The 23472-nt window shown below is 40.1% G+C and overlaps 2 protein-coding genes across 2 annotated transcripts; one reads left to right on the forward strand and one right to left on the reverse strand.

Moving 5' to 3' along the window:
- The first annotated feature begins 1979 nt into the window (after positions 1 to 1979).
- On the forward strand, positions 1980 to 15255 carry LOC103712228. Its single transcript, XM_008798698.4, has 12 exons — positions 1980 to 2375; positions 3491 to 3549; positions 3635 to 3743; positions 4807 to 4896; positions 5742 to 5855; positions 7421 to 7594; positions 8967 to 9451; positions 10270 to 10369; positions 10515 to 10574; positions 13228 to 13320; positions 13443 to 13562; positions 14291 to 15255. Exons 2-12 carry the CDS (start codon positions 3542 to 3544, stop codon positions 14603 to 14605), a joined length of 1668 nt encoding a protein of 555 aa, XP_008796920.3. The 5' UTR covers positions 1980 to 2375; positions 3491 to 3541; the 3' UTR covers positions 14606 to 15255.
- A 459-nt stretch (positions 15256 to 15714) lies between these two features.
- Positions 15715 to 17058, reverse strand: LOC103712227. The gene is made up of 4 exons (XM_008798697.4): positions 16593 to 17058; positions 16353 to 16485; positions 16138 to 16182; positions 15715 to 15984 (listed from the first exon to the last, which is right to left on the reverse strand). The coding sequence occupies exons 1-4, from the start codon at positions 17056 to 17058 to the stop codon at positions 15927 to 15929; spliced, it is 702 nt and encodes a 233-aa protein (XP_008796919.3). The 3' UTR covers positions 15715 to 15926.
- Between the last annotated feature and the right edge of the window lie 6414 nt (positions 17059 to 23472).

Below are 23472 nucleotides of genomic sequence, written 5' to 3' on the forward strand. Positions count from 1 at the left end.
TTAGATGGCATGGGCGTTTAAATTAGCTGGCAATCGGTTGAGATGGTAGGAATTCAAATTTGGACAGCTGTGGTGACAGAGACTGCGGGATTTGATCCCGAATATGGAGGATTTGGTGCTTTCTTTTTTATGTGGGCGTTCCGCGCTCGGCCTTCTTAGGTCGGCCTTCAGAGCTCGATCTTATGAGCTTGGCCTTCTGAGGTCGGCCTTCTGCGCTCGGCCTTCTGAGGTCGGTCTTCTGGGCTCGGTCTTCTGCACTCAGCCTTCTGAGGTCGGCCTTCTGGGCTCGGCCTTCTGAGCTCATGCCTTCTAAGCTCGGCCTTCTGAGATCAGGCTTGCTGTCGGATTCGTGTGCTTTAATTGTATTTATGGGGTGGTCCGTTTTTCTCCCAATAGTATCTAATAATATTATAGCTGCCGAAATAAAAATACTATTATCATAATTCCAAATACCAACAAATCAGTAATTAAATATTAGTTTAACTATTTTAAATTTATCTTTCGCATTTCATCAAAATGATTGTTGTATTTGTGAATTTTTTATAAAAACACTATCATTATTATCAATATGTCGACCCTTTGGCATTAGACTGGCCTCACCACCTCTTGCCATCTTCCAAAGGCAATGCATGCTTCACAATAGATTGCTATAAGCACAATAAAATATAACTATATATATATATATATATGTATATATATATATATATATTTAATTTTTAATAAAAAATGATAAATATTATAGGAAGGGCTTGAATCTTCAACCTTGCATTTAAAAGCCACTTGTAGCATCATGGCATGCTATAGAGTCACTTGCCCAGACAGGATGAGAGAGAGTGTAACATGAGGAAATGTGGAAGAGTTACAGATGAGGTGGGAAAATGCAGAGCGTAGAATATCTCATGCGGAGTAAACCGCATGAGTTGACATGATCTTCCACTCTTTCTCTCCCTCTCTTGATGTTTTTTTTTTCTATTTAAATAACGACACATTTAGGATGTGAGAAGTGCTTTTTTTCTTTTAAAAAAAGAAGACTTCCATTTAAGTTGATTTACATGGTTGTTGTGATACGATCTAAGAAGACATCATTTATTATTGCGCTTTTGAGTTGCATGAGAATATGGTTCTTTCTGAAAACACGGCTTCATATCACGACCTATGGTGATCTCAATAGGTTTTCCTGGCGGCTAATGAGGAGCATTTTCTATAGCCCATATCCATTTAGTGAATTGTTCCCTTTCTCGATTCATATAGAGATAATGAGATACAGAATTGTTGAATTTCAATGGATTGTCCTTGGATCGACAGTTAGCATAGTATTTGTGGTTTCAAGAAATTGCAACATGAAATATTTCCCTTCCAAAATCGTCGACCTAATCATTCTCTGTCCTGTTGTCATATACATGTAATATATTCTCCATGTCAAGTATGCGTTCAATAAAATGCATCGGATTCAAATGAGCTTGTCTTGGACATTTTGTTTTGCATGGTCGCTAATATTGTTGCTAGTTGCACAAATCCTCTTGGGATGAACTTTACTAATGCAGCATTAAACACTTTCTTAACCTCCCCGTCTTCCATGTATCGGACTATTTTGAGTAATACAATGCTATGTATGGATTTACAAGGAAATAATCAACATTGCGCGAGAGAGGCGGTCATAAGTCTGACAACTGGTTACTACTGGGCTGCAAAATGGGGGTTTGATCAACATTATGTCATATTTATCATTCTATTTTCTCTCGATAAAGCTTTGCTAGAGAGAGAGGTAAAATAAACAAAGTCATAGTTAACTAGAAGATAACAAAAAAAAAAAAGCTTATCAATAGAGATTTTTGACCATGACCGTGCAAACGTGCAATAGCTCCACACCCTCATCACAAAACCCAAAAAAAAAAAAAAAAAAGAAGAAATGTTGATTTCCGGTTGGGGACCTCCACGGCAAGACAAGAAGCAATAGGAGATGGACATGTACGAGTGGGGGGGTGGCTCTACGCCGCTACCTTTTGTTTCTCTGACTCCTTCCAGATTCCGTGTGTTTATTATTTATTAGCTTATCTTGAGTTTTATTTGCTTGTTTACGCGCGTTCGAATGTCGAGGAGGGTTAATTGATTGATTAATTAAGAATTTATTATTCTATTCCTCCCCTCCTCCGCTCATTTGAAATTTTGAAAAGCAGACCAGCTCCTCTCCCCTCCTGCCATCCGCCCCTTCTGGTTCTCCTTCTCCTTCTCCTGCTCTCCCACTGGTCTACACACTCTCTCTTTCTTCTCGGCTCCCCACCTCCCCGGGGCCTCTTCTCCTCGCGTCTCCTCTTCGGTTTTCGGTTTTTACCCCGCCTGATGTGTGAGAGAGATGCATATCGTCTAGATTCCAGGTACGTAAGCTATATCTCTCTGCCTGCCTCTTCTTCTTCTTCTTCTTCTTCTTCGTAGTCGTACTCGTCTTGCTAATCCTGTTATCAGATCTATCTATCTATCTATCTATCTATCTATCTACCTCCTTCTGAGTCGCAAGATAATCTCGCAACCCAGAGCGATGCTCGTATTGTTTTACGTTTTATCGATATGCTCAAGGGGGCCGGCGCCGAGAGGAGAAAAGAGGGGACGTGGTAGGGCCACCGGTGCTTGGGTCGCGCCCTCGGTCTTGCTCGTCATCATCTTTTTCTTTTTCCCTGTACCTCCGGTGCAGGGATGCCCTTTTTGTATGGAAGAAAAGGGCAAAGCAGCTGCCTTCCCCCAAGATCTCCCAATCCGTCCCCGCTTTCCCTACCTTGGTCGAGTCTGCTTTGCTCTGATTTCTTCCCTGGTTGCTTTGCTTGTGAGTCTTCGCCAGCCGTCTGTGTAGGGAATCCCCCGGCCGCTTCTTTTATCTCTTCTTCTTGACCCTCTTTTTATCTCCCCCAAAGAATTCTTTCATCCCTATTTCATTTCTTCTTCGAATAATTCAATCCTCCAGATATCCCATGGCGGTAAATCCAAAATCCTTTTGCCTTTTTTTTTTTTTAAATTTTAATAAATATTTTTTCCCTGGGCTAGTACTGTATAACAAACACGGCGGGAGTACCCTGGCTTCTGCTCCCTTTGTTCATCGCTCAGAAGCGCCCCCAGAGGAGGTTTCTTGTAGGTTCAGTCTTTCTCCCTTTTCAAGCTTCCCGGTTACTTCGCCCATGGACCAAATCTTCATACTTGAGCCTGGCACATCTTCTAGTTATCATGATCTTATCTGCAGATTATACCCATCGATGCTCTTAGCTGATCTTCTTTTTGCGACTCGTACCCATCCTATGACCATATCGAGCGTTTGTTCTGTCCAAGAGGTTGCAAGACCAAGGATTGTTTTCTGTCATTCTTGTGCTGAAAAAATTTGGTCGTCTTCCATTCTTCTGGGCCTGAAATATGACTTGCATTCTCGATATTATAGATGGTAGATTATGTGGGGATTGCTTTTTTAATTTATTATTATTATTATTATTTTTTTTTTGAGATTCAGTGCACAGGCGTTGTTGCTTTGTGACTGAAGAAACGTGCGAGCCACCTGTCCATGTACTTGTAAGTTCTCTGCTGGCCCATGTTTGGATGTCTCTAGTTTGCATCTTATTCTATTTTACTCACATATATCGATGCCTTTATGCAGAAGAGGCTCACTCCCTGGGTATCGCTTGATTTCTAAAAGAATTCATTGTCCAAATATTCAGATGGATTCTGTGAATGAGTCCGAGGATGGTCATCCATCTACATCAGAGGTCAGTTACAAGCTTGCAGATAAGATTTACTTGCCATTGTTCTTGTACAGAACCATTTCATCGATCGATGGTATCAGGTAAAGATGAATGAGGAGGTGCACTGCACAACATAGATAAAGACTGAATTGCTGGAAATTTTCCATCTATTTACCCTATGCTTCCTGAACATGTGGTGCAGCAACCGTGCATCCAGGTGTCCAGAAGAATCTGGCATTGCTAAACATCCAAGTGCAGAAGCAATAATGAACATCTAACTTTGAAAGTCTTATTGCTCATTCCTATCAATGTACATAAATAGCATAGACAGGTAGATGGAACCCCGTTGGGAGATTGAAGGCTTTTGATTCTGTCCATGCAGATTCAATAGTGGAACGCCTAAACTGAAATCCACACAGTTAATCATGTCCTACAACACCTAAATTGTTCGGTCCTAAAAATTCACATGTTTTCGACATTTTCTGCTTGTGCATCAAAGTATGACAAGATGTTTAATTTTATTCGAGTCATAGAATGCTTTGATCCAATTTTATGGTTTAGAAGCATCCAAATCAGTTATGTGTTTTAAGTCTCTAGATGATAAAATAATTTGAAGCACAGCAATCCATTGGCACCATCCATTTGGTGGTGTGCGTATGAGACCTCCATAACATAATTTTATGATATTTCAATTTTTAAATATTGCACGTCACCATCAGTGGTGTCTCCTCGATCTTTCAGATGCATTATTGATTTTTCACACGGATAGATTTGAATCTTTAGGTTCTTTTGGTTCAGCTCAACTCTTTCTGTGTGCATTTATTTATTTGTTCAGCAAAGTGCCTTTTGTTTCCCCTACACTTATGACTGACGATTAATTTGGATACTTTATGCCTTTCTTTGTGCAGTTTCTGCATCTGTAGGACTTATGTACGATATGCTTGCATGAAACCTGAATTTTCTATGCATATTAACTGACCTTGTTTCCAAATTCAAAACTTTAGACTCTGGACTGTGTCCATTATTTTCTCTTTTTCTCTTTTTTTTTTTGCCATTGTGGTTGTAAGCTTTTCTTCTCTTTTATTAGGAGAGCAATTCTACTGGAGGAGCTGGAGGTCTGAAGTCACGTGATAGAAAATTTTCTAAAGGTTCTTGCAGATTCCAGCTTGAACAAGATGTAAATGCATCTCACTCAACCATTTCTTTATGTTTGCGTAGCCAAAAGATGGTGATGACTGTTGTTTCATTTGCATGACTAAGTGTTATCTCTTGTTGGGAGCTTTCTTTTCTGGGATATTATGTGCTACCTTTGGGAACTTTTACTAATGATAGTCCATTTCTTGTGGTTCTAATGTTGGAGAACTGATTGTTAACTTTTCTAGTGTTCATTTCTCATGTTGTTTTTTTTTTTGCCTTTTCCTGTTTTTCTCCATTCACTTCTTGTCTTTTTTGAGGCTTTTACATCGGTTCTGTTCATTGCCTCAATGAATCTTGGTGAGATTTTGTTACTTCTTTTTCTTCTTCTTCTTCAAGAATATTGATTTGGGTCACAATTGGGAATCCGCCCTCGTAGCAGTAGAAGAACCCGACCCCTTTTTGCTGAAATTTTTACCGTATTACAATGAATTCAAATTTTTACTATATCGCACCAAATTTTTACTATATCACACTGAAGTACCTGACCCTTAGCTGAAGTTTTTATATATCACACTGAATTTAAATTCCAGTCTTATGGTTATTTTTTAAGACATATCAAGGGTTATGGATTTCAGGAGTCTAAATTGCAATAACTAATTTAAAAATTTGAATTATATAGTGTTAGAGAGACTTTTTCCTTATTTTCCTTCGGCATGTGATATTGACAGGAATATTTTACTTGAAAACATCAATTCTATTATTTGCTATCTGTTATTTTCTGTAATATCTCCTCTTGTACTATGAAGTATAAACCTTGGATGTTCTAATTATGTAGCTTTTAATTTGTGGCACTAGTAAAACATAATAAATATCATTATATTTCAGGTTCAAAGGCTTCAAAAATTGCTGCTTGAGGAGATGCAATTACATGCTGTCCTTGAAAATGCTGTGGAGCATGCTGCTGTAACTTTATCTGATTTATCATGCCTTCCAAATGATGTATGGTGTTATCTTGTTGTTGTAATGACTGTATATAGATAGTAGAATATGAATTCTAGTTTATGAAATTGCTTTTATGATATTATGCGAAGATAAATATGTGTTTGTGCTTAATTCAGTCATTTTATCTTGGTTTTTTTGGGGACAAATTGCACTGTTTTTCCCCACTTGCATTTTGAAATATGTTTTGGAGATCACTATACATTTAATGTCCCAGGAAAGCCATTTTATAGGATTTATCAATTAATATATCTACCAAAAATTATTTGGAAAACCGATTTGGACAATTAAGGGCTTGTTTGGGTAATCCAGCAAGATTTGGACTGAATTTCTTGTTGGATTTGTGGACTAGGAAGCGTATTTGAGCATGGACCATATCAACCCAACATGAGGCCCTTAGGCTGGGATTTTGGTGGGGCCTTAGAAGATATGGACTAGGTGGGCTAACAGGCCCACTTCTTGCAGGATATTCCTACAGGAATATCCAAACAGGCCCTAAGCAAAGATTGAAGCCCCCAGGAAGGCAACCACTCAATTTAGGCTATCATTTTTTATGAGGGCTTGATTGTTTTTGACTGTTACTTAGTAGTAGTGTGCATTATTAGACATACACGTGTCACCCTGCACTAGATTAAAGATTCTCCTCTAGGTAGGCTTGTGATGCACCTGCGGAACAATCAACTGATCTTCTCTTAACAAGATCTGTTGCTACAATGACTTTCCTTTCTTTTGAAATGCTTTTAAAACTTTTTTGTTATCATCGACTGTTTCCATTTTATTTTTCACCACATTGCCTCTTGTCTTCTTTGTTTCTCTCACTCTATCTCTTCTTTGTCAACCCTTCAGGTTGAGCTGAAACAATTGACTTACCAGGGCCGTGATTGACTGTTTCTGGACAATCTTAGAGTCATCTCAATAGGTTCCATTTATTTTGAGTTACATTTTCGGTTACAGTAATTGCATTAATTGTCAACCTCTCATGTTCCTAAATTTTTCATACAGCCATCTCAACATCATCATTTTCATTATAGTCATCTTTAGCACAAGCAGCTATTTTAATTTTCAATACTTACATCCATTATGAGAAATATGATATGGTTGTAATTTTTAAGTTCCCCCATTTTCATTATGATTACCTTTTGCTTTATTGTTATTTTTAGATGTGTCTTGTATACGCATAGAAGTATACCTATCCTAAGCAAAAAATTCCAAAAGGATATCATAATCCTAACATGCCTACTTTAACAAATCCTTAAATATATGTTAGGCTCTTTGCAAGTTTCAATACGATAGAGACATCTATGAGTACATTGCTTTAGATGGTTAGAGAAGTGGCAAGGGAACTTAAAGTAGCATGTTGTGCTTCAGGGAAAGTTTGAGGTACACAGTTTCCTTTTCCTTGTTAACTTTATACAGAGATTAATTGATTGTCTGCTATGGCAATTTATATGACCAAATCTGATGATGTTCCATTATGATTACTAATTCTGATAAATTCTATAAATGTCAAACTTTTCAGACAATAACTAGGTCATGTTACTTTTTTTTTTTTTAACTATATACAGGCTCAGGAACTATTATCCAATATTGCAACATTGGAGACCACTGTTTCAAAACTTGAAGAAGAGATGATCTCTTTGCATTTTCAGCTTATTCAAGAAAGAAATGAGAGAAGACTTGCTGAGTATCGACTGAAACAGTTACCTTCACAGCCACTGCTCATCTGCTCTGCTGAAAATGTAAAAGCACTTGTATGCCATTTAGTTTCCTTTACATCTCTTTGACTTCTGTTGATCTTGACGTTTGTAACATATGGAGAATACGCCCCAGATTAAATTGCAATAAGCTAAAAAGCTCTTAATACAAAACCATATCATATACAATTCAATTTACCATCATTACACATTGCTGATTAGACTTTCACTTAAGTTAAAATAGGCCAGTTATGAGACAATCCTAATTAGAGTCAGTCTTTTGATAAAAGTTCTGATGCATTCCTAGTTTTGCACTTAAGTCAAAAATTGCTGTTGGCTTTTCTGTAATTTCGATAGTGTCCCAATTTGACATCAGAAAAGAGAGAATGCACGATGACCATGTTCAGTGAGATGAATTCCTGATTTGATCCGGTGGTTTGTTGTTCAATCTTGGGATCATAACTTCGACCCATATGCTTTTTTTTCTGGTAGATGGTAATCATAATGCTGTGTTTATTTTGATATTTCTTCTGTTTTTTTAGTTCATAACTTTACGAGCAGCACTGAGAATCACTTTCCTATATAAAGGAAATGCCTGTTTGAGAATATTGTGAAAGAAAACATGGGCTAGTACATTTGGTTCATCTGAAGAGATTCTTATGCTGGAGCTAATCATACTATGTCAGATTAAGCTACTGCATAATATATTGGTGTTTTTGGTTTTGCTTTGACCGTTTGCTGTATATAATTTGTTTGTATGCATTATCAAAATCTTACATGTAAGATGGTGCTGCAATTTCTAGTGTTCCTAAAACAATTAATAGTAGACGTCCTAGCTGTTGCTGGTAGTAGTGAAAAAGGAGACATGAAAAATAAGCAGTTGGCAAATTTTTTCAACTCGGAAGCAGGAAACAATCATAAAGAATATTGAGGAATAATATGAAAATTATATGGAAACCATAGAGAAACTGGCCACCAGTGGCTTAGACGGTTTATTTTGCATTTTTATCAAATTTCGCAAAGATTTCCATATAATTTCTGGGAGTTCCTCTAGGTGCTTCTATTATGCTACCCATTTGGGGAATCTAGACTAAATCAGTTTCTTATTTTGGTAAACCTTTTTCATGAGATCAGTAGTATGGAATTTGAGTTATTAAGTTATTCTCTTGAAAACATACCCCGCTTATACTCTCCTCCATTCTATGGGTTTAGATGATTCTCAATCTGCATGCTATAGGAATGTCATTCTCTGGAACCTCATCTTTAGATATCATAAGCATTCTTTTCTTAATGGTTCCACTATATTGATATTGACAGAAAAATTCATGATTGTAGTCTGCAACTGCAAACTCTGCATGGCATTACAATTATGTCCATGCTTGCAAATTATGACCTATGGTAGTCAATTGTGCATCAGGATGCAATAGAAGACATGCTTATCCAGGAGACGGTCTCTCGAGTAGTTTTTCAGCATGTAGCTGCTGGAAGTTTAAAAAATCAGCTTCCAGTCAAAGGCCTTTGGAACCACCCTAATCAGCTTTCAGAGGAAATAGTCCGTTGTATGAAAAACATTTTTGTTTCTTTAGCAGATTGTTCCATTTTATCCTCCAAATCTTCCTTATTGGAAAATATTTGCTCTGCCTCTCCTGTTGGACATCTTTCAAATTCATCATGGTCAGTATCTGAACCAGCAGCAACTTTGTCATGGGTGGAGAGCCCTCAAGTTGATTTGGAATGTAATAGCGAACTTTTAGCTCCAGGAAGTATGTCTGATCTATACAAAGTTCGTGGAAAATTAAGTTGGGCTGATATTGGAAATTATAGTTTAGCAACTGAAGTTTCATGGATGTCAGTGGATAAAAAGCAACTTGAATATGCTGCTGGGGCACTTCGGAGATTCAGGTAATTTGTTATTTAGCATCTTTCTGTTTAGTCTTACCTTAAGGATTGTGGTTTTGAACTTTCTTTTTGAAGAGGTGCTTCTTCTTCTTCGTCTAAATATTTCAGAACAATTGTAGGCATCATGAATCTAGGCTGGTATATTTACTGTTTGAAAATGATATATGCTGCCTTTCTATTTATAATAAATTTAATTAAGAATATCGTTCCCTTTTTAAAACCTCATGTTTCAAGAACTTTTATTGGCAGTTTCTGAATATTTCACGCATCTATAAGCAAGTTATCTCATGTTTACCCTGCCTTTTTCTTTTGGTTACTCAATTTCCTTTATTATGACCTTTTTCATTTTTTTTCCTTTACTCTCTCACAACCACATATAGTTTTTTGCAAGCCATCTGTTAGTTTGTTTTTATTTTTCCTTGCTGTATTTCCATATAATTTAAACTCAGTTGCAGGATAGCTATTTGTATGATGTCTCATGATCATATAGTTGAATGGTGTCTTGAGAAGGCAGCCTGTTCTGAAATTCCAAATGAACTTCTTAGTATTCTTTTTATGGATCTGAAAATGCATGGTTTTTATAATTTTGGATTCTTTGAATAACTTCAACACTAGTTCTTCTTCCTACACTAAATAGATAACTAATTATATGCAACATGATGTTAGCCATCCATCCTTCCATGTTAAATTAGTGGTTTTTTTATAGAGGAGATGTAGATGAACTTCATCTCATTTGGGGGATGTTTTTGTTTTCCAGCATAAGGATCACTTGATTCCTTGTTGTAATTGATAATTACTAATATCCTTTAAATCGACTACAGATTGTTGATTGAGCAACTGGCAGAAGTAAATCCAATCCACCTTGATGGCAATGAGAAGCTGGCATTTTGGATCAACTTGTACAATGCACTAATCATGCATGTACGTGAGCTTGACTGCATATGATAGCTTCTTTAGTTTATTTACAAGAAAGCAGCTCAAATGCTGAAAATTGAGTAGGACTTAGTTTGGAGATAATAGTAAGTATGAACCGCCATATTTATTATGTTCATCTGGTTTTCCATAGGCTTATCTAGCATATGGAGTTCCAAGGAGTGACATGAAGCTTTTCTCTCTAATGCAAAAGGTTTGTCGCCCAATCTCTCCATTCCCTTCTTGTGAACTTATCATATTTGTTGCTGTTATGAAAACCGAATAGTCTCTGATGAACCCTTGAGCCCTCTTTTGTTGCTTGCTGATGCCTCTTTTTTCCAGAAATGCTGCAACAACTAATGCATGTGATAAGCCATCTATTAGATTTTCGTGTCTTTGTTTCTTATGTTTGTGCAGGTTATCAGCCATATGCTTACTTTTCCATTTCCCTTAGTTGGTTTTGTAAAGTCTATTTAGCAATCAGGTGAAAAGGCATGCATGACATTTGCCTGACTTGCAAGCTTCTACATGTATAATAAGCATTTCTGTCTTTATTTATGCTTCGATTCGAGCTTGTTTCAGTAGAGAAGTAGCAGACCATAATATTACCTTTGGTCTTTGATGGTGCCGAAAATGTTGAAGGAGAGGAATATGACATGATTCTTATCATGTTTTTATAAGTGAGGCCTCTCATTACGTAATATAAGCTTCAATACATCATGTTTCATGACTTATATTCATTCCAAGGTTAATATTGGAACAGTGGTTAGGATTACTGACCTTCAGTCTAAACTTTTTTAGTTTCTTATCTGTCAATTCCTCAAACTGGCTATTGGACCTGCCTGGCATCTAATTGTATCCCAACCTTATGAAGGCATTTCTGTAAATATCTACATGTGCTAAATGTACCCACCTGGCTTAGCTCTCTCTCTCTCTCTCTCTCTCTCTCTCTCTCTCTCTCTCTCTCTCTCTTCTCCCTTTGCGTTTAAGAGAGAAACAAGAGAACTGCAACAACTGGAAGTAGGAATCCATTTCTCATTCTTCCTAAATTTTAAAGGGGCAACCATACATCTTCCTTCCTATGTGCATTGTGCATGCTCAGTTCTAGTTTTCCTAATCCTCAGAGGTAGGTCTATCATGGACAGGCTGGAGACATATATATGCTAAACTGCTAATAGATGAATGGTTGACATATTGTAGATAGTGCTTTATTTTTTCTATTTAACCAGATGAAAGATTTTAGCAGGTAAGCTTGAATTCCCAGCATTTTAGATTTCAGTTGAGAACTGTCAGAGTTATAACTAATAAACCTATACAGATTTCACGAAATAAACTAACAGCTAGGAAATAGATTGTTCTGCCGACCCTCCTCCAGATTCTGGATGCAAGGCATCAGCTTGTATACCCTCACTTTAATCTTTTAATGTAATCTCCAGACTGAACAAACTAATCTGTAAATGAAAGTGCTATCACTTCCATACTGAAAAGAAAGAAAAATCAATTGATTTTGTGTTCATTGGGTGAATTTTATTCTGGTATAGTATTCTTTTTCATGTAAGCTGGCTTCTGCAAAAGGGATTTGTTTAATCGTGCATGCACTCGCATATAAGAATATCATAAGCAAACATATGTTGGAAAGTAACATGTGAATCTTCAAAATAGGCTGGCTTTATGTTCACCTACATTGCCACGTTGACCACCAAGAATGTGCGGCAGTTCCTCTAAGGTGGCGTTTGGTGACCCAAATGGGATCACCAAAGTAATCTTAGATCACTGATGATTCTTATTCTGAGGTAATTTGATCCCTGACGATCTAAGATCACCGCGTTTGGTATGCTATGTTTTGGTGATTAAAGATTTTCAGGTATCCATGAGTAACCTATTTGGTATTCCATGAGAAACTAAGATCACTGGCCATAAAATATCAAAACTACCCATAATATATTTTATAAAAATATATTTATTAATCTTATCAAATATATTATAATAAAATATTAATATACTTATTAATATATTTCATAAAAATATATTTACTATTCCTATAAATTATTAATCCTATAAAGATATATTAACTATTATTATAGAACTAATATTTTTATTTATACTTATAATATATTATTTTTAATACTAATATTTATTTTGATTAGGAAAATAAGGAAAATAAAAATATTTTAAATAATTTATTATATAGATATAAAGCAGAATAATATATTTCTACTATAACTTAAAATTATCATTGAATGATAATATGATTAATGATATATTATAATATAATATATCATAAATACAATACATATAATATAATATAATATACTATAATATATATAGTATTGATATAATATATTAATGATATACCGATATACCAATTTTTTATGGACTAAGGGGTATTTTTGTCCTCAAATTTCAGCCTAAGATTGTTGCCCTAGGGTGATCTTCGATACCCGACCTCAAAGACGGGTATCACATCATTGGGTTAGGTGATGATTTGAGGAGTGAGGGTGATTTGGGATCATTGCCATGTAGGATTACTGTGGTGTAACTAAATGTGGTGATTTCATTACCTCTACCCACATCACCTTTGATGTTGGAATGATCATCCCATACCAAACGCCCCCTTACTGAATGCCTTCACAATATCAGCAACTAATACCCTTTCTTGACTGCCTATGTATTCATAAAATATTGTGCGAACAAAGCCTATATCTGTTATAAATCTACTGTTTGATGTTCTACTTTGATAGGTAGAAATGCATGAAGGTCGTTAGTCATTTTATTTAAATATTTAAGACAAAAAAGCTCTCATTTAATAAGTTTGCATTTGTGCACTGTTGAGATGTCTAATATTGATGTCGTATGTTCGATAATAGGCTGCTTACACGGTTGGAGGGCACTCATTCAGTGCTGCTTGCATTGAGTATGTAATTTTAAAGATGAGGCCTCCGATCCACAGGCCACAAACTGTATGGAACTTGTTACTTTATGTGTATTATATTTCTTTTCTTCTGTTGTTATGTGATCTTTATTAGTATTCTTCTCATTCTCTTTCTAATATTTAATAAATAATGTACTTTTGTAATCTCAGGCTTTACTTCTTGCCCTTCGCAAATTGAAGGTATCTGAGGAACAGCGAAAGTTCTCCATTGAGGCATCCGAACCACTTGTTGCATTTGCTCTGAGCTGTGGAACATACTCTTCACCTGCGGTATTAATGTTGCTACTCTACATTACTTTTAAAAAGGAACAAGTTTAACTTGCTTCCGATAGCGAGTTCCTCACAGCTAGAACCAGTCTTTGAATGATGATGGGGAGGTGCACGCCTGTGAAGTTGGCATCTACCATGTATGTGATAGGCAGGGGGTGGTTGCAACATCACAGGCGTGTGGCCACCAATCACCATCTACTGATTAACACAATATTAAGCACTCCTGATAACACTGGTGATCAGTTATTTGGTAGCAGATCAAATTTTATTTAATGGAAGATTTTCATCTTAGAGAACAGTTGATAATCTACTACTGAACTATAGTGGCAGGCAAAGGAACAAATAGTCGGAAACTTTACTGCTGGTTCAAAACAATTTGTATTTTTAGCGGTTTTTGATTTGGTGCAGGGTTGTCAATGTGGTTATTATTAATGTTAATAGAAGTTATTTTCACTGATTGTCAAAAGCCAGACCGCAAAACTGGTAATTCTTCTATGCTCCTAGCATTAATCTAAACAGAAAGACCATACTACCTCCATAATTAAATCTTATTGAGGAAGTAGTTGTAACAGTCAGTAATGAATTCAAGACTTTCAATTTTTCTAAAACATGCTAAAGAGGCTGCTAATGTACTGCTTATGAAGCTCTGTTTTGAGAAAATGGATTCATGCATTCTCAATGATCGTGCATTATGTTACTCTGAAAATGAGAAATACTCGAATCTGCAGGTAAAGATTTACAGCCCCAGAAATGTGAGAGAGCAGCTCCAAGAGGCTCAGCGTGACTTCATTCGTGCATCAGTTGCAGTCAGTAACAAAGGGAAGCTTCTGGTTCCTAAGATGCTTCACTGTTTTGCCCGAGGATTCGTTGACGATGCCAACATGGCAGTCTGGATATCTCGTTTCCTTCCTCAGCAACAAGCAGCCTTTGTTGAACAATGTATGTCACAGAGGCGGCAGAGCTTGCTTGGATCCCGAAATTGTGGGATCATCCCCTTTGATTGTCGATTTCGATACCTTTTCCTTCCTGAAAAAATGCCATAATCTTTCCCTTTTAACAGCTTGTTTCTGATGATGAAGCTAGACTCAATTTCAGTTGAATCTTAATCCGGGAATCTGATTAAGGATAACTCTACCCACCGATTCTTGAACATTACTGCTTGAATTTTGAACGCTGATCTGATGCTGATTTCGTTCCCCAAGAGCTACTTACCTTTTCTCTTTGGCTAATGCTTCTGTTGGTCTTCTTCTTGGAGACCTTGCTGCTTGCTCGTAAGGTTGGATTCTCATAGCTCCATAATGCCGATCAATGAAAGGGGATGTTGCCAGTTTAAAAACATGGAAGTGCAGTGGCCTACAAATGAGAGGAGAATGTTTGTGCGGTTGCGCCACAAGGCAGAGTGTCTCTACAGGGGACTGTATGATATGTTGATGGCATGCATACCTTCGTTTTAGATTGAAAATGATGCTTTTTTAGATGAACTTTAATTCCTATCAGAGGGTTATGCATTTCCAGTCCATGTCAAATTAAAGATTGATTTATCTGTCTTGTCTAGCTGTTTGTAGAATCCGATCAAGTTATCTTCCTCTTGTTTATTTGTAACTGCAAAAAAAAAAGAGAAAGAACTTATCCTTCCATCATGTTCCCAGTTTCTTTCCCTATCGGAAGAAAGTGATTTAATCTTACAAGTTAATTGCGGTGTGGACTGCTCACCATCAAGTGTAAGTTCTCACATCCTGGTGATAGCAAAATTGCTCTAGCATTGTGTAACCTTGATCAGTTACTAGAAATCTTGGGAGGAGCACCGAGAGAAAAAAATGATCAATAATTTCTATATTTCGCTTGTGAAATGGCTGAAGCAGATTTGCACCTGGGTAGTAGAGTCCTGTATTAGTGTTAAAAAAGGATAATGATTGGATACCTGAGGCAATACTTTCTGCAGCATTGTTTTAGTTTTCAACTGTTCTCTATGCATCCGAGAACACTTTCTTGAACGCCAACTAGTTGTTGGAAACCGCGTACTGGATTGCGTGAAGAGCGAAGCCCGAGTTCTGAAAAACGACTAATTCCGGAGGTAGCGAAGCAGAAGGAACACTTGGGGGGGGGGGGGGGGGGGAACTACCAGCGCTGGTCAATCGTTTGCTGCAATAGCTTTGCAGAATGCGCAGATAAAATATTTATACATTCCGTTGGTTGATGAATGTATTCACAGAGTTGCAAGGTACAAGGAATGTGAAATAGTGCGTCCAATCTATGTCATCCGGTCAATACAGTGAATCATTTGTTTAGTATAGGAAATCACGCTCGCAAACTTGTTATTCCAGTGCGATGCATGAAACAGTTGCAGACTCAACGGATGTCTATTCAGGGTCCATCCTCTCCATCCTTGATTCGGTTGCAGATGTCCGAGCACTCTGCCAAGCTGATGGATGAAAAATGTCGAGTTAATATCACGGGAGGAATGGATACATGCAGAGCACATTGGGCGGTAAAACCTTATTACTGGTTGATGAAAAAACGGCAACTTAAATATGGAGAGACGCAGAAACTTAAATTTGGGCGGACAAAACCTTACCAATATTGGCGACTGCGGAATCCTTGCTTGAAAACCACAAGAGGCCTGCACATGGAATATCAAGAGCCCATTAGCTAAAATTCGGACCGCAGTAGTGTTCCTGGTGGAATTCTCCAGCGTGAGAATTTGATTGGAGAATTCCATTAACTTTCATTATACATACATATATATATATATATATACATGAGATTGATGGAGGAGGACGATAGGTCTACCTCCTGACGTTAAGGGGTCCTTCACCAGGAGAGCCGGCGCCGCCTCGGATGCAGGTGGTGACACACTTGATGGTGCAGGACTCTGCCTTGCTCGACTTGGGCCGCTGGATCCTTGCCTGCTTGCCGTCAGCTCCTGCATGCACATGGTCGTTCGCCATTGAAATTAACATATTATCGTGCGAAGCATGCACGGGCGACGGGAATCGACGAAATCAAGGGCAGAGAGCGGCGAAGTCCCACCCGAAAGCGTCTGGGGCACGTCCAAGAGGGTCTCCGGAGACTGAAGGGCGGGCGATGACAGGATGACCGCCGCCGCAAGCAGAGCCGGTGCGGAGCTGCAGCAGCAGCCCGATCGCCTTCTTTTGCTGCTGCTGTGGATACGGGGGAGGTGGAGCAGCGTGTAGCATGACTGGCTGCTGCTCCAGTTGTTAATGAGGGTATTCCCCAGCAAAAACAAGGACGCCATCTCTGCCGGTGGGTTGGTTTTAGCGTTCTTGATTGCAATTGTCCATCCTTCCCCTCCTCCGCCTCCTCCTCCTCCTTCAATTCCTTTCGGGAGAAAGAAAGCTGAAGCCGCCGTGCGTAATTTATGCATGCACACAATGCGTGGCGGTGTCTGTGCCGCCACCAGGGATCCCCGCCTTATCCGTTCGCCGAACTGCCTATTGGACGGTCTGATGAGGCAGCCGTAACCGCGAGCTTCCATGGCGATTGGGAGGAAGGGATGGCCCCTGGTGGGCCCGTAATGCGGATGCAGAGCGAAGGTCATGGGGAGTTCTAAATACACCCCCCCGATTGCTCAGGACACCCCCCAAAAACCAAAAAAAAAATACCCAAACTAACCTTTAGTGTAATTACCATATTGCCCTTGAAATTTTCTCAGTACACCCCCCTTCCTCCTCCTCCGTCTCCTCCTCCGTTTCGTTTTGAAAAGGAAAAAAAAAACCACCCCTCAAACCCCCCTTAAACCCCTCGATCCATTTACATCGTTTAGGCGATCTTTGAAGGAGATTTAAGCCCCATTCGAAGCATGGACAAGCAACTAGTGATTTGGGACGAAGAATCGGCCGCAAAGGTACGTGTTCCACCTTGTTTCGAAAGTTTTTTTTTTTCACGGTTCGTGCTCCGTTCGGCACTGGATCGCCGAACAAAAGGCTTCTGTTCGGCTGCATAGTGCCGAACAGAAGCCTTCTGTTCGGCAACGCTCTACCGAACAGAAGGCTTCTGTTCGGCTGCACAGTGCCGAACATAAGGCTTCTGTCCGGCACACTGAAGCCGAACAGAAGGCTTCTGTTCGGCACTCTGCAGCCGAACAGAAGCCTTCTCGTGCCAAATCGCGTGCCGTGCTGAATTTTGTGCCGAACAGATCCTCTGATTCATTAATTCTTGGTGATAAATTATTTTATATGTAGGGCTATGCTACAACCGAATCGAGTATAATTGGATCAGAATTTGTACTGGATTACACAAGCGAATTTACAACTTACGAGGTATTATAATATATTGTGCAATTTTGTATTAGTTTAGCGAGCTATTTTTACAACTGTGTACTTACATAAATTGTTTAATGTATAGATCTTCAAGAGTAGAGAGGACTTGTGTAATTGGTGTCGTGAAGCTGGGAGGCGAAATGGTTTTGTTGTTGTAATCAAATCATCCGATGCAGGTACCATTTCTAAGAAACCCAGAATTACGTTAGGTTGTGAGAGGGGTGGGACGTACCGAACCACAAAAGAAAAGCGAATAAAGACTGCCTGTGGGACAAAGAAGTGTGGATGCCCTTTTGCATTAAGAGGAAAGAAATTGGATACTGCGGATGATTGGATATTACTGGTCGTATGTGGAGTGCACAATCATCCCGCTGCAGAGAATCTGGAGGGGCACTCATATGCAGGGAGATTATCTGAGCAGGAGACGGAATTGTTAGTGGATATGTCGAAGAGTTTGGTTCGTCCAAAGGACATATTATCCACATTGAAGGAAAGAGATGCCCTCAATGTTACGACTATCAAGACTATCTACAATGTACGTCAACGGTTTAAGGTTGCAGAGAAAGCCGGGAGGTCTGAAATGCAACATCTATTAGGTAAATTATCAGAGGCTAAATATATTGAGTGGCATAGGAATTGTACTAATACGGATGTTGTGCATGACTTATTTTGGGCACACCCTGGCAGCATTGATTTGTTCCGTGCATTTCCCCGTGTGTTGATAATGGATTGCACGTACAAGACGAATAGGTATCGTCTTCCGCTCTTAGAGATTGTGGGGGTGACATCTACTGACATGACATTTTCAGTTGCTTTTGTATACTTAAATTCTGAGGGGGAAGAAAGCTATACTTGGGCATTAGAGAGATTGCGCAGTGTCATAGCTGATGATGTTTTGCCTGAGTTGATTGTTACAGATAGAGACTTGGCTTTGATGAATGCAATTCATAGAGTATTTCCTACTGCTAGACATTTATTATGTAGATGGCATATTAGTAGGAATGTTTTGGCCAAGTGCAAAAAATTTTTCGAATTGAAGGAGAAATGGGATAAATTTATTATGAGTTGGAATGTACTAGTGCTGTCCTCCACGGAAGACGAGTATAATGATCGCTGGAGTGCACTGCAGAGAGAGTTCGGTACCTATCCAGATGCACTACAGTATGTGTCAGATACTTGGCTGAGCAAATACAAGGAAAGATTTGTTGCGGCGTGGACTGATACATGCAGGTACTACGGAAATGTGACGACAAATAGGTATCACAAATAAAGACTCATTTAATTTTAATTTGCCTCAATTCTTATATCTAACTTTCATTTGTTTACTAGGGTCGAGAGTGCACATGCAAAGCTCAAAAAGCAGCTTGGATCAAGCCAAGGAAGTTTCGAGTCATCTTGGACTAGAATACATGGATTGATTGAGTTGCAGCACAGCTCCGTTAAAGCCTCATTGGAGAAGAGTTTATTGGTAGTGCAGCACAACTTCAAGCCAGCTGAATTCAAAGAGTTGCGAGGTTTCATATCTATAAGTGCGTTAAATCATGTCCTCGCCCAATCGAAACGAGCCAATTCAGTTGGATTTGATGATTCAAATTGTGGGTGCGCTATTCGACGCACACATGGTATACCATGTGCTCACCAGATTGCGCGGTACAGGGTGGAAGGTCGGCCCATTCCTCTCGACTGCATAGATCCTCATTGGAGGAAACTTGATATTCTGCCTACCCCCCCGTGCAGCCAATTCAGTTGAGTTGTGATGCAGAGTTAGATTTGATTGCGCTACGATTCAAGAAGTTAGATGGGGCTTCTCAATTGCAGATGATCAAGAAGTTACGAGAGATTGCAAGTCCAGATAGTACACCTCTTTTAGAGCCTGCAAAACGGAAGACCGGTTCACGTGGGCGCGCTTCACTGAAGGTTGATACGTCTACTCGACGTGACCCGTCTGCGTTTGAGTTGGTTCTATCTGGACAGGATAGTTATTCACCTGGTGTTGAGAAAGTTACCATCCGCAATCCATCTACTCAGATTCAAAAGAGACGGCCCAAGCAAAAGGTAAGTACCAAATATTTATTTCCTTACAATAGGTATCACAACGTCTACGGGACGGTCCGTGCCGTGCCGGTATGTCATGTGCCGATACGGGACATGTCGGGACGTGCCGTGCCGAGATGTGCCGATACGGGACATGTCGGGACGTGCCGTGCCGAGATGTGCCGATACGGGATGTGCCGTGCCGAGATGTGCCGATACGGGATGTGCCGTGCCGAGATGTGCCGATACGGGACATGTTCTGCCATTGTTACATATTTTCTATCATTTGATATTATTTGCAGGTTTTTCGTACTAGAGCCCAGTCACATACGCCCATTATCTATATTGATGCTATTCCTTCTGCCTTGAGACCATACATCCAGCATATCAAGGATGTAAAAGCTGATGGGAATTGCGGATTTAGGGCAATAGCTGACTTACTGGGATTTGGAGAAGATGACTGGGTGCGTGTTAGGAAGGATTTATTGCAAGAGTTGCAATGTCATTCGGACCACTATCGCACATTATATGGTGTGGAAGGGACGATTGCTGAGATCACTCATGTATTATCATATTATGATGATTGTCCACCATATGACAGATGGATGACTATGCCGGACATGGGTCATCTTATAGCATCCTGCTATAATGTTGTCCTATACCATCTCTCGTTGCAACAATGTCTGACCTTCCTACCTCTCCGTTCTGTGCCAGTACCTCTTCTATCCCGCAAAGATATCGCTATCGGATTCGTAAATGGAAATCATTTTGTTGAGGTACTACGTTCACAACACTTGCGAATATTTAATTTTGCTTATTTAATTTTGCTTATTTATAATTTTGTAGCTATTAATATTTTCTTATTTCTAATTTTGAAGGTGTTCTTGTTGCCGGGACATCCCGTTCCGCCAGTAGCGACCAACTGGCGAAAATATCATCTTCCTTGTGCTACCGGATGGGAAAATTCATATGAAGCACGGATTCAACAGTTCAAAGAGAGCATCTCACCTAATGTTATAATTAGCGAGACAGTAGAGTTAGATTGATTATTTATATATGTACAATTTTTGAAAGTTGTAAATTTTTTTGGCCTCTTAGAGTCATGTACTGTGAAACTCCATCATCAATATAAATCAAAAAATATCTGTCTTCGCATTGTTAGATTGATTGTTATGTGCACTGTTATATTTGTGTAAAATAGAACGGGCCAGGCTTTACAAAGATTACACGTAAATGTACCAAAAATATATATTTTTCATTAATATCAAAGGCTTTACAAAGATTACAAAGGCTCCATCATCAATCCCTATGACGCCATCGTCGACGCGTGTACTGCTGTACGTCCGAATGAGAGGGTCCTGGATCCGAATGAGAGGGTGCTGTACTCGGGCCAGGCTCATCACCCAGAAGTACCTGATGCATATGAGAAATAGCATCATATAGGTGCCCGGCACCTAGTGACGTAGCCTCTGAGGGACCCATCCGTACAATGTCGGTACTGATACCGAGTGCAGCTGCATTACGCCGCCGGTGCATGTCAGCATCATCATGACCTCCCCTAGCTCCAGAATGAGTACTCGAGCGCAGATGAGGAGGCTGAACTGCAACGTGCGTGATACGGAGATACCACTCCATGTATCCCGGTACGCTGTCTGATGGCCGGGTAACTGGGTGGCTCCTGCTCGCCTGGCTCAGCACGTGGTCCTCCCACCGCTCCCAAAGCTGATCCATATAGGAGTAATGTATCCGGTACGAGCCTGCTGTGGAACCTCTGTTGGCTCGCGTAGGGGCTAGTGGCGCTCGAGGGATGGTCTGAATACGACCAAACTGTCTAAGAACCCTTTCTGGATGATAGGGTTCTACGATATCAAGGCACTTGATGGAGCCACTAAAAAATGCGACGGGTATATATGGGCGATCTCCCCGAAGCCGATGATGGGGATCCCAAATAACCTGTAAAACAAAAGGTCCATTTCAGTTTAATACTATATCGCATATTAAAAGTACTGACAAACACAAGCAAATGGTAATATGATACGTACCTCATCGATGCTCAAAAGGTCCAATGACTCACGTAGAACCACTAAATGGTCCATCGTGGTACGGGATGGAGTACCGGGCATCCAGCGGTGCACGCGGGGACTGGCATCAGTATACTCGAGCGACGGGTGAGGACTGAGTGCTGGAAAATGCTCATAAATCCATGCCTGCAGAAGCGTCATATAACCACTGATCTGTCTCACTGATGACCTCGACGCAATCCCCAACTGCCGATACAAATATGCTAAGGCAGCTGTACCCCAGGCATATGTGCTCACCCTATCCAGATCCCGCAGTAAACACAGATACGCTATAGGCACCCTGGTCCCACTCTTATCAGCAAAGAGTGTGCAGCCTAACAAAAATAACAAATAGGCTCGTGCTGCACACTCTATCCTCTGCTGCCTGTCTCTATCAGATACAGAGTGAAACTGAGTCCTCAGCCACTCCATCCTCACAGACTGACCGCGCGATGACAGTACCTTCTGACGCGCGTCTCCAGCTGACACCCCCAACAACTCCACAAGTAGCTCCTCAGCATCCCGATCACTCATCCTCTCAGGAGAAACTGATACTGAGGAACCTGCGACAGGAATCCCTAAAATGGCGGATACATCATCCAACGTGATAGTGATCTCGCCAAATGGTATATGGAAGGTGTTCGTCTCGGGCTGCCATCTCTCTACGAAGCCCGAAATCAGAATCTTATCGATGAATCGATAAGAGCACTGTACTAACTCTACGAGGCCCGACTGCCTCAATAGTGCTCTGAACCTGGTATTTGGTTGGTTTGAAGACCACCACTTCCATTCACCAACCTTGGCAGTATGGTTCATGCACTTTAGTGGAGCTCGTTCCTGTAATATAAATGTATAATTACTACTACTTTATAAAACATCAATAAACAAAATATAATGCTATAACAAATAAACAATACCTGTTGCCTCCAGATGGAAGCTGCTATATGCGTCCTGAAACTGATCAGGACGGACTCATCCTCTGGACCTCCTGGACATGGTCCAACGGACTCATCGTCTTCGCCCCTAGCGGGCATATCATCATGCTCTGACTCAGGAGAGTCCGATGGCATATGAGCAGGCTCGAGAGAAGCAATCCTAGCACGACGTCTCCTAGCTGACGCCGTAGGTCTAACTCTGGCGGGACGGGGATCCATGTCTGAAAATATAGAAATTCAATGTTAGGCTATATCAAAGAAAATAATTCAATTGCATACATAAATGTTCGGCACAAAATTCAGCACGGCACGCGATTTGGCACCAGAAGCCTTCTGTTCGGCTGCACAGTGCCGAACAGAAGGCTTCTGTTCGGCTGCACAGTGCCGAACAGAAGGCTTCTGTTCGGCCGAACAGAAGGCTTCTGTTCGGCACCGTGCAGCCGAACAGAAGGCTTCTGTTCGGCACCGTGCAGCCGAACAGAAGGCTTCTGTTCGGTTGAGTGTTGCCGAACAGAGGGCTTCTGTTCGGCACTGTTCAGCCGAACAGAAGGGTTCTGTTCGGCGATCCAGTGCCGAACGGAGCACTGGAGGCGGGGGGGCG

Source organism: Phoenix dactylifera, unplaced genomic scaffold, assembly GCF_009389715.1.
Source record: "Phoenix dactylifera cultivar Barhee BC4 unplaced genomic scaffold, palm_55x_up_171113_PBpolish2nd_filt_p 000243F, whole genome shotgun sequence".
Classification (NCBI taxonomy): domain Eukaryota; kingdom Viridiplantae; phylum Streptophyta; class Magnoliopsida; order Arecales; family Arecaceae; genus Phoenix; species Phoenix dactylifera.

What these genes read in the sequence shown, in the direction of transcription:
- LOC103712228 (XM_008798698.4), top strand. An exon ending in TATCATGCCTTCCAAATGAT is followed by an intron (nt 5,856 to 7,420) that starts GTATGGTGTTAT and finishes AACTATATACAG; the next exon opens with GCTCAGGAACTATTATCCAA. An exon ending in GGGGCACTTCGGAGATTCAG is followed by an intron (nt 9,452 to 10,269) that starts GTAATTTGTTAT and finishes AATCGACTACAG; the next exon opens with ATTGTTGATTGAGCAACTGG.
- LOC103712227 (XM_008798697.4), bottom strand. Translation starts at nt 17,058, where the DNA reads ATGGAAGCTCGCGGTTACGGCTGCCTCATCAGACCGTCCAATAGGCAG. An exon ending in GGACCCCTTAACGTCAGGAG is followed by an intron (nt 16,183 to 16,352) that starts GTAGACCTATCG and finishes TTCCATGTGCAG; the next exon opens with GCCTCTTGTGGTTTTCAAGC. An exon ending in TTCCGCAGTCGCCAATATTG is followed by an intron (nt 15,985 to 16,137) that starts GTAAGGTTTTGT and finishes TTCATCCATCAG; the next exon opens with CTTGGCAGAGTGCTCGGACA.